At 37.2% G+C, this 12,220-nt stretch overlaps 1 protein-coding gene across 1 annotated transcript in view; it reads right to left on the reverse strand.

Annotated features, from left to right (window-relative positions):
- pdgfc (platelet derived growth factor c) overlaps positions 1-12,220 on the reverse strand; it is a 45,715-nt gene that overhangs the window by 8,759 nt on the left and 24,736 nt on the right. Inside the window, exons 2-3 of the mRNA XM_005726491.2 lie at positions 8,734-8,926; positions 3,373-3,553 (exon numbers count right to left, since the gene is read on the reverse strand). Coding sequence (XP_005726548.1) covers positions 3,373-3,553; positions 8,734-8,926 — 374 coding nt within the window. The remainder of the gene's footprint in view (positions 1-3,372; positions 3,554-8,733; positions 8,927-12,220) is intronic.

Consider the following 12,220-nt stretch of genomic DNA (forward strand, 5'->3'; position numbering starts at 1 on the left):
GACTCTATTCTTGGACTACATCGCTCAGCATCTAATGACTCAGTTTCCAATATTTTGTGGCTTTTAGCATTTGGCTATCAGGCTAATGGATATCTTTGCAAAGCGTCCTAGCCTGTGTATCAGTCAACTTTTTTGTCTGACTAAAAATAACAAATGCAATTGTAAAAAAGACAATAAAGCATTGAATTGACGACATGTGATAGTTCAGCATTTCATTTCTGCAATCCACACATACAGTACTGTTTAACTGCCTACTTGCATGTGATTCATCAGTACTTCTTGAAATACAGCATGGGAACTTGGAAGCAAAGACTGAAAAGCTTCTAGTAACAAAAATCTCATTCTTTGCATATAGATTCACAGATTATTCATAAGATATGGTTCAATACCCCCCCCCCCCAAAAAAAAAAAAAAAACCCAAACAAAACAAAAACAAACAAAACAAAAACAAAAAAACCCTCACAGTACTCATTCTCTTGTTCAAATAAGAAAGTAATACAAAACACATTTACTTCATACTTCCTTCTGCTGCAAACATTTTTTCATTAAATCTTTCCTTATAATAGCATCTCATTGGGTTCATATTGGTTAAAGCCTGACCTTGCTTGTGGCCCTGCTGCAGTCTACTGATACAAAAACAGTAATTTGATTTACTGACTCTAACACTGGAAGATAATATATAAGTAATGAATACCTTTCATCTTCTAACTTATCTGTTTAACTGTTTTTGTGACACAGCTTTGAGGTTTGCATGACACTCTGCATGTGTTCAGAGTGACGGTAAATCATTTGGTGGTTCATGCTGCTATCAGCAATGCTATTCTGGGCTTTAATGGTGATGAAAGAATGCAATAATATTGTGAATTAAGACCAAAAGACCAACAACTCTGAAGCACAAAGAAATTAAAACAGTGAATATAAAGCCATTTCAGAAACCTCCGTCGCATATTTGTGCTACAGGCCATCAGGGATTAATGAAGAGTAAAACTGTTGACTTAAACTAGCTTGAACAGAACTAAAACATGACAGGTTAAAACATGGCAGTCATCTCTTTAGTTTATCTTGAGGCTTTTGTCAGTGTGGGATCTGGGACAAATGGATTTTCTGTGTTTGTGTGTGGTCTACATGTCAAGACCAAAAAAAAAGAAGGAGCAAGAGAATGACTAATGGGAAGAGGACAGACGAAGACATAGAAGAGTAGCTATACAGAGACACAAAAGTATGTACTAATAATTTTTCAGATATTATTGATATCAGAAATGCTCTAGTGGCCAGTGACCTTCTGGCAAGAATATAACTGGCTAATCTTGCTGGTTTTTAAACTTCTGCATTACATTGCTCATCATTTTATAGAATTAAAACGGTCACTTAATTACTTAAATTTAAATTTAATCACACCACATGATAGCTACACAAGGTCAGAAGTTTATTATAGCCCTTTCTGTTTCATTCCTTTATCAGCCTTTAGTAGGTGAGCAGTTATAATGGGAACACCAACCTGAGACTATAGAGCTAATGTAGAGAGAAGGTTGGGGTGGACCGAAACCCACCAAAAAACTTGGCTTAGTTACTTCTTTCAACCAGATTCTTGTAGTTTTCTTTTGGGTAAATGGCATTTAAACAATCGCAACACTGAATTTATGACCATTCCACCCACGCTGTAGAAATTTCCCTTGAATCATCGCCATAGAGCCAAGACAGAAAAACTCATGGACAGCAAACTAGAATTATCCTACCATTCGACTGATTGATATTTAGCTTGTACTGTATCTTTTCCACAGTGTGTTTTTATACATGATCACATGCAAACCTCATGGGTACTGTTGCTGGAGCCCTTATTCATTATGAGTTCTGGCTTATGCACACACTGTAAATTACAGTGGATAAATGTCTGCCAGAAGTTTAAAAGGTGAATGGAAACAAAGATTAGGTAAGGCTGGAACTAGTGATTATAGTATCTGTTACAGGCAAGAGGAACAATAGAAAACAGCAGAATAAAACAGTGTTTGGGTATCTTTGAATCAAATACATATTTCTGGGATACATACAGTACTGTGCAAAAGTTTTAGGCAGGTGTGGAAAAAATGCTGTAAGCAAAGAATGCTTTCAGAAATATAAATGATTGTTTATTGGCCCCAAATGTATTCTGCAGCAGGACAATGGCCCCAATCATGCAGCCAAAGTCATTAAGAACTATTTTCAGTGTAAAGAAGAGCAAGAAGTACAGGAAGTGATGGTGTGGCCCCCACAGAGCCCTGATCTCAACATCATTGAGTGTGTCTGGGATTACATGAAGAGACAGAAGGATGTGAGGAAGCCTACATCCACAGAAGATCTGTGGTTAGTTCTCCAAGATGTTTGAAACAACCAACCAGCCGAGTTCCTTCAGAAACTGTGTGCAAGTGCAACCTTGAAGAATTGCTACTGTTTTAAAGCCAAAGGGTGGTCACACCAAACACTGATTTGATTTAGATTTCTCTTTTGTTTATTCACTGCATTTTGTTGATTAGTGAAAAAAAAGATGAACATTTTTTAAAGCATTCTTTGCTTACGTCATTTTTTCCTCACCTGCCTAAAACTGTGCAAAGGCACAGTACTGTATTTGTACAAACCAATAAAGAAACACTTCATTTGAATAATACATGATGTAACAATATAAACAGAAACACAGTTGGAAAATTCAGAAATACTCAGAATATCCAGTTCCCCCCAAAAAGGGTCAGTGGACAAATTTTGAATGCAATCTTTAGTGACACTGCAACACCTCCTATGTCAGACTGAAGTGACTACATGGATATATCACGGGTTTAGAACACATTTGGCTTCGTATGGAAGAGTAAAAAACATAAAATAAAATTGAAGTTCAATTATTTCTATTTTGGCATTGCATACTTCAGTATTTCAGGATCCATGATATAAGATTTATCATTTTTTTGTTAATGTAAATTAAGATATTTTAGTGGTTTTGGTATTCATGAATTAGGTTGCAACTTCACTGGACTTACGCCTTTGCAGCTATTGTGTATACATTGTTTTTGCTTTTGTAAAAGTGTATGTGCTATTCTGTCTTCAGTGTATCTTCATAACTAAAATAAATGACAGTACAGGTGCCAGATGTTCCAGTGCGCCTAAGCATAATTTCTCCCCAGTGATGCTTAAAACCTTGGGTACACATAAGCAGGAATGGATGATTGCAAATTAAGACCCCGTGTTATGTAACAAGCAAATTATTTTAATTGTGCTTACATGGAGAGGCACTGCTCACTGCCATGTAAATTCCCAAGATGAAGATGGCAGGAAAGAAACGCTGACAGCTAAGTGTTTACCTACTCACAATGCACATTTTATTTTAGCAGTTAATCATGCACGTACCACAGGCAGCAGGGAGTAGCGGATGCAGAAACCCGGCTCAGAGGGAAAATACTCATCGGAGATGAAGCGAATAGTGATCTGGCTTCCCTTGGAAATGTGACCACCTGGGAGCGATTGTGACCCACACCAGCGACCCAGGATTGTCTTCTCAGTCGGATCTTCTATTTCCACAAAGTCGTACCTGGCACAGTGAACAGAGAAAGGGCAGGACATGTTTTTGGTGTCTTAGATATGATTTGTTAATAGAACCAATCCAGCTATTGCTGGCGCTGTAGCTGGAAATCTGAACTTAGAGTTGAGCCTGTTATCTTTAATTGTGTTCTTGCCTCATTATTAGTCTGTCAGCTCCTTTAAGACTCCCATTGGCACGGTCGTTCTGAAGGTGAGATTGTTAATAAAGCTGCAAGGGCAATAAAGATTTAACCTCATTTAAAAAAAGAATACAAAAATAAATATCTGTAACAGCAGGGTAGCTGCATGAGATGAGATCTCTATTATTTACAGCCCGAGTTAAATGGATAAAAATAAACTGGAAATCACTAGTGCATTGCGGTCAAATCTCAAGTTGAAGAATCTAAGGATAGTGCAGCATAAGCAGCTGTTACTTTTGGCGATTAATGACCAATGATGCGGTCTTTTGACAGGCCTATTACACCACATGTCATTGAAATATAGTTTTTAATTAAACATTGTTGACTACACAAGAGACCCAGGCCTCTTTAATTGTACTCCAAAACAAATTTCCAGTAGCAAAGTAAAAACTTTACTTTCACATTGTTTTGTTGTATTGGAGATAGCATCTTGTGGAGAAAACCACAACCTTGCCAAGCAGAGGAAAAAACTGTCAGCCCTAAAAAATACAACCTGGGGTTAAATTCTGATATAAGGCCCTTAGCTTTATTAAATATTAGATTTCCACTTTGTCAAAGGATTGTTTTACACTCCACACCTGTTAAGTCACTAGAAAGACAATGCTGCTTCTTGCTAGCTATAGTTAGCAAAGGCACCACAGACATATGCTTCTCATAGCTTTCTGAATTATCCACCTATCCTAGTATGTCCGCTGTCTGTCTGTCTATTACTTCCCTGCTTGCCATTATATTTCTTTCAAATCTAACATTAAACCATTTTTAGCACCTCTTGTAATCTGTAACTGTAACATTTTGCTTTATTGACATGCATATCCTACCTGATGTTATCTGTTTTTTTCTCTTTGAATGTATGTGTGACTAAAGAATGTATCACTTGATCAAAAGCACTGTTTCCTTGTCGTCATTTGAGTTTTCTTTGTAGAGAGATCTCACAGAAGTCTTGTGGCATATTGCTTATAGATTTACTTAGTACAACCTAAGAATGACTTTTAGATTTTTGACTTGTCAGTTACAAAATGATTGGTAAGCACACAAGTACTGTTTCAGTATCCCAATCACTCCTCAAATGGCACTTCAGGTCTTTAAGCTGAGTGACTCCTGTAGTTGCAAAAAACCCTGCAAAATGTCCATGTTGTGTGACTTTACTAAGTTTCTGATCATCATATTAATATTAGTTCTTTAGATATTTTAAAATCACCTTTAATGTGTCATGATGTTCATAGAGTTATAAAGGCAGATAAACAGGGATACCAGCTTAAAAATTATGACTTGACAACTGATTAGCAAATGGTTGAACAGTGTCCCTCGGTTTCTTGGTCAGATTTGACACATTCAGCCAATCTCTGATTACAAATATCTTAGAGTGCAACACTGCAAATATCCAACTTGTACCCTTGTGATAGGTCTTAACTGATCTTTGGGTGATGTCATGATGACTACATCCATCTTATATATACAGTTTTATACTCTAGTTCTGGGATTGTTGTCTTTAGTGGTGCATTCCATCAGATTGAAGATTTTAAGTATTTTTTAATGAAAAGTACAAATATATATTGGTTTCTTAAAAATCTATATTTTTTATTTTTGACTTCCATTATGGTCAGTAATGAACATTTTCAGTAATATATTAATATAGTATAATATAACATATATTACACTATAATATATTGTAATATATATATTACTGGATTTTAAAATGAAAAAAACTACAGTCAACATAAACTATAAATTTTAGTGTGAGAGAAAAAACAAGACTAAAAGCATCATGTCGTTTGTGGACTTGTCAGGCTTGTGAGTCTGTCTGTAATTACACGACTGTCTGTCTCCTCTGACCGCCCTGCCAATCCATAATACCAGTAAACATTATGAAGTGCAGAGACATATGGCCATGCTCCAAACTCCTTTGGAGTGCCAGTGAAAATATTGACCAATGTCAGCACTTAAGACATGTAGTTCAGGAGTTCAGCCTTTATTATTTATACCTGTGTTTAACTAGTGGCTGCACTGCATTGAATAAAGCCTTGTTTCACTGACTCTTCACAGTCTGGGATTAATCACTTTGCCATTTGCGTCAACAGGCACGCTAACCTCTCATTCAGTGCTGCCAATTCGGATATTTGGATTTCAAGGACATTGTTTACATTTGCACAGGCTTGACAGATTCAGTTCAAGCTGGTTTCAATAAAACAACATGGAGTGACATGAGCAATGCTAAAAATGGATTTTCTGTGATGTTAAATAAACTAAAGGGGTGGGAGTGTCAATACATTTACCAACTCTGTTACCTTTGATGTGGAAATGTATACAGGAAGTTTGTTATCTGCAAAAATGAACTTATTGAGAAGGGCAAAACTGTATATTTCCAGTTTAAATGCATTAATGTTTGATAATTTGTAACAGCAAAAAATCATTTTGGAAAAGGACAAAACATCACTTTAGCTCATCCCTGTTGTCCTCGTTGGAGGTCAGTGAATCGAGAAGCTTTCTTCTCTAAAAGTCATCTTTTAGACTGCTGCAGGGCTTTGACAGATGGCTCATCAATAATGCAGAATACCCTGATCATTACACGTCGACATGTGTTCAGAATCACCATGTTCAACAGTGGTTTCTCAGATTTACAAATAAGGCGACATACTCACAGTGAGCAGGATGAAAATAAAAAAGCGACCTTTTACATGTTGCAGTGGAGAAAGGAGAACCTTTCAGTACCCAGCAAAGAAACTGTGTTTAATATTCACAAAGCTTTCTTGCTACATAGTTTTCCTTCTTGTACATTATTAATAGATACAATATCTGCCACAGAGATGACGCAGATTAGCAACACAAACACTGTCTTTTTAGTCCGCTCTTTTCAGACTGGAGACAGAGAGCATAAATGCCTTTCTCAGAACACTCCTGTCTGGGAGTCGTCAAGCACGAATCTGCTGCCATGCCAACCAGCAGCAAGACCAATCCCTCTCCAATATGCCTCTCCTCCAGTGGATTTGGTAAGAATGCTTTTCATCGTGCCACAGAAAAAACAGAATAACAGATGAGCATCCCGGCTATTCCCTCTCATCATAGCAAAGAGTTCTCACTCCAGGGTTGTTACCAGAGCCAAACACATCTCCCACTGTTGTTTGTTTTAGCCACATTGATGTGAATTAGTGGACAGGAGATTAGACTCTTGTTAATCTGCGTCACATTACACAGTGACATAACAGAGTATCGGCAGCATTGCATGTGATTTTCTTTGTTATAACAACCAGAGAAATGGAGGTCTAAGAGGAAGTTTTGGGGAATTAATTTTTAAACACACATAAAAGATAAAGTAGCACACTAGGCCAGAGGCTTGTGTGTGTGAGTGTGTATGTGTGTGGGGGGAACAAAGTGTTTGTGTTTGATAGAGGGGAAAAAAGAGAGTGAGTGTAAGAGAAAAGCAGGCAGGTTTGGGATTCTGCGTGTGATTGCATGCACCACTCATCTGTCTGCCAACCCTGGCAAAAGTATGTATCTTGGGATCTGAGCAAAACCTGTTGGGCTTTGTTGGGGGCTTGAGAAGGGTTGGACAAAGATACAAAAATGCTAGAGCTGGAGCAGTGGATGTGAAAATGACTTGCATGACCCTGGAAAAGGATGTTTTTATCGTCTTTGCCCCTTTCTTTGAGGGTGCTGACTAGTGCAGTCTTGTAAGGGCAGTACAGCACAAAAGTTGTCAGTCGGCACCCTGCCCTACTGTGCAACTTTCCCTCGCAGAGTTTTGACAGCAACATTAACCTCATTCGTCAACAGGCACCTGGTCCATGGCAGGTGAGCTAAGGCGCTCAAATTACCTCCAGTCACACACAGAATTTTTAGTTTTTCAATCAGCTGCCCATAAAGACAGATTTTTTTATTTGCACCAGAAGCATAAATGCTGGCTGGCAAAACTATACAGCACATAAGACAATTAAATTAGCTAAAAACAACATATATAAACACTAGACCAACATCAGAGCCAACATCACAAACACCTCATTAATTGATGGAGTTGAATTTCAAGGAACTGTTCATGGAACAGGGTTTACTCATTCATGTCCACAGCCTGCTTTTTCAGCTACGCAATGCTATCTACACCTTGTCAGCTCTGTAGAGAAGTACAGCGGTCATTCACATTTTTATCCATTAGGGGGCTCTCCAGGAATGACTAGTGAAGTTACCCTCCCCCAGAATCTTCCCCAGATTGAGCTCCATCATGCTAACCAGCCAGTTGTGATATATTGGCAGAAAGGTACTGAGCATAAAGTGCAATGCGTAAATTGGTAAATCGATCGGTGGGGCTTAGGATCCTATTTTAAAATGAATGGCAACACGGGAAAATCAAAGTAGTAATTGAAAGCCGAATGCTCAATAAATTATAGAATGTACTGCATGTGTTTTTGTGTCTGTGCTGCTATGCAGAGGGTGTGGCAAGTATCTTTCAAGCTGTTCTATGAGCTGATCCACGCATCAAATATATATGTACTAAAAAGCAATGCTAATCCATGCCTTTCCTGGGTGTAACAAATAACTGGGTTTTCAATATTCACACTCTGGCAGACTAAAGGCAGTTTTACAAATGGCCACACTCTGACTGATTTTCAAATATGGATTAAAACACAGATGGGACATGTCTTTACTTCAGACCAACATGTATCTAGCATGTCAACTGGGAAAGCTCCTATATGATCTCATTAAGACAAGCAAGCAGAGAAAGTGCTCTATAGAGGACAATGTATATTACTTCTGATGCAGAGGCTTCAGAAGTGCTGATGATGGTTATATTTTTCTATAAGACTAATATAATAAAATATCTTATTTGAAAAAAAAATTGTTATGTAATTAAATTTCATTGAAGTAATATTAAAATACTTTCTGTGAGGATGGCCCCTTTGTTAAATAAAGTGAGGTCAGAAAACACAACGAAACAAAATAATTTTATGTTGCATTAATTTTTTTAATATGTATATTTTTTTCAAATGCATGGCCTTACTTGCATATTCCATCTTCAGGGTCCTCTAGCCCAAATCTCTCATCAAAGGTAAGCTGGATCCTCATGTTGCTGCTGGCGACTAGTCTCCAGACTAACACTGTATTCCTCGGATAAGTGTGCGGGAAGTCTGGGCTGTGGATCATTCCCTCTCCAGACACTGTTATAACTTTCTCCTGGTTAGAATCTTGCACTCCTAAAACAGAAAAAAGAATGCACAGACCATGTAATAGCTTAATATCTAAATCAGATTATAATGCCTAACTGGTCCTTGACTACCAATAGGGATACTCATTTTATTGCATTTTAATTGACAAGAGCTTGGTTTGAAAAAGACTTAAGGTTATAAACTAAAACATGAACATGTCTGCCACAATTAAAGATTATTATGTAGTTTAAAATAGTGAGGTGTTTACCACAAGAAGTGAGACAAAATAAGCGCTCACTGTTTCGTCAGGCAAATCATTATGTGATTGTCCTCCTACGGTTGGTGGGCCCTCAAGCACCCACCCCAGGGTAAACTGGTCTCTTGGTGTTCCTACCCTCACCTGGTAATGAACTTTAGTTAGTGACTGAAACAGTGAGACTGCAAATACAAGCAGTGGAAATGAACATTTCCTCCAAAGAGTGTCTGGGCTCAGCCTTAGAGATAGGCAGAGGAAATTGGTCATTTGGGAGCCACTAGTCCTCCACATCGAAAGGAACCAGTTGAGGTGGTTAGGCATCTAACTGATGCCTCATGAACTCCTGATATTTAAGGTGATTTGGATGTTCCCCTGGAAGGCGCCCCTGTGAAAGACCCAGGACATACTGAAGAGATCACATCTCTGAGCTGGCTTGGGAACAGGCATTCCCAAAGTGTTCCTGTGGAAGAGCTGATTAAGTTGTATAGAGCCAGCCCTGCCCTCTGCAACCCAGACCAAGTTACCTGGTTGCATGGATTAAATATTGAGTTTGAGATTTAAAAAAAAAAGTAGGAAATGAGATAACATGAAGGTAACCAATCAAAGAAGTTAAAAATTTAACTGACAGATTTATCTGATACTGGAGTAAACACAAAAGCAGTCTCCAAAGAAAAATTCAATCAATCATACAATCATACTCTTTTATTTTTTATTATCATTTGTGAGTGCATGTAATTGGATTTAATTGTATTGTTATGATTCTTTGTAGAATTCAAGAAACTGTTTTGACCAAACCCAATAATCCAACTGGAATTAGTGGCTACAGGGTTTTAATAACAATGACAACACAATGACTATGCTTGTCACTCAGACCCAGACTGCACGGATCCTGTCACCTTGACATGAAAAATTGCCAAGATGCTTCCACCTGAGCCTCACAATCATTGCAAGACAACACCCTGAAACCATGCTGACTGCAGGGCCATTTTAAAGCCATTTAGTAAAATATAATTAAATATAAATATCATAAATACACGAGAAGCCATCTGCACAATTAAACACATTAAAATTAATATAAAATATATATTTTACATTATATATGTCTACTAGTGTAGTATTAATAATTATATCTGTATATAATTTATATGCTTATTTATACTGTTTATTACTCATTACACATACTAAAATACCTAAGTATTAATTATAACTGAAAAACAACAACTTTAACCAATGTTAAAGTATGTCAAAGGTATTAAAAGAGGATGATTGTTTTGTCTTTGCTGTAAAATCACACATACACAATCTTTTAGTCTGCTTCTCTCTGAGGGAAATGCACTTTTTAAAGAAGCCAGGTTAGCTGTTTTCCCCAGGCGCATTCATTGAATGCAGAGACGCTATTGAAATTGGCACAAAACGCTGTAATGCTGTAGCTATATTTAAGTGAACGACATATAATCTGGCTTCAGGAAAAAGGTTCCTTTAAGCAAAGCCCCATTTTCTATGATAAAGGTTTAAGCTTGTGTCAACACTGAAATATTTTGTTTTGCATTACATAAATTGTCAGCAGAACAATTTACTAATATAAACACTCACTCGGTGTATTCCAATTAGCATTAACATGCTGTGCTGAAATTTTGATGACTTTCTGTCAAAGTTTACAATGATAAATTGATACCATCCCCAGCATGGTATTTATTTTTGTACCACTGATGAACATTCAGTATTCATAAAACAATCCAATGCATTTAACCATCAGATGAAGCAGCAGGGGCGTAATGTGTTCAGGAGAAGGAGTGTGCTGCTGGATGTTTGGTAGTCCATTAAATGGATGAGTAACCATTTCCCCCGTGCAATACGAACAATTTTATGTTTAAAGCTTGACTACTCTTTATTTTGCCATAAATTTGACTAAGGATGTGATTCATACTCAGTTGCCTGATTCATTGTGAGGTTATTTGCATTACAAAAACATAGACAGGCTAGGTTTATGCCATGTTTTCACCCTGTATAATGTCAAAAAACAGCTCCACAGCAACTGAGTTTCTCTGAATGGTTCCAAGGATAATAAATCTCTCTGAAGGAGTGGTCACTGAAAGTAGGTAAGAGAAACCAAATTCAGCTGTGATTTCTTAACAAGCAGTTTCAATTTTGAAAATTTAAAGTCAGTAACTTTAAGCAAACATAGTGTTCACGCCCTTGTAGCTCTTCATGTCAAGTTTTATACGTGATTTACAATGAGAAGTTTAGAAGCTAGTCTGCTAGCTGAATTGGCTGTTTTAACATACAGTACACATAAAGTTTAGAGACACTCACTGACTCGCACTTGATTTGTATATACTAGATGTGTGCATCTTTGTCATGTATTATAGCTTGCTTGGCTCACGTTTATAAAGCAACATGGGCATTACAAAAGAAAAGGGATCTGATTGGTGAAGAAAGGCACACAGTCCTGAATGTATTTATCTATTTATTAGGTATAACTTGATTACATTTTGTTCTTCTCCACTTGCATCTGCTCTGATTCCATTTATCAGACAGAATATGCATATTAGAAAAGAAAAAAAAGACACTTTTAGGGAAAAAAAATTACTTCACATTGCAATTACCACTTTGATGTCTTCATTTCGGTTTGATTGTGTGCCAGGTGGGAAAAACTGAATGACTATATGCCAGATGCAAAGAAAAACAAAGCCCAGGCATGAATTCTCAATGAACAGGCTCTTTCATAACTATGTGAAGAGTATACCCTCAAGTGCAAATTGTCTCATCCAACCAGGGCCAACTTTCAGGGTTGATCCTACTCCTTGCAAAACTGCACATGCAGTTCTTGCAAAAGCAGGCATTTCAACAAGCATTATTGAAATAAAAGTCTTATCTCCTGCATCAGGACTACACATGTTTATTAACAACAAGCTTCAAAATAAATAATTCAATCTTTAATTTTTAGACTATGGTTTATTTATCACATTGTGTGAGATTGATTCTTTTTCTATCCACTTGCTGAGTCAAGAGGAAATAAGGAGATAGCTTTCATGCTATTAAAGCTTTGTTTGCCATCATAATGACATCTTTTAATTACATCCCCA

Source organism: Pundamilia nyererei, unplaced genomic scaffold, assembly GCF_000239375.1.
Source record: "Pundamilia nyererei isolate P.nyererei 1_Seehausen unplaced genomic scaffold, PunNye1.0 scaffold00020, whole genome shotgun sequence".
NCBI lineage: Eukaryota > Metazoa > Chordata > Actinopteri > Cichliformes > Cichlidae > Pundamilia > Pundamilia nyererei.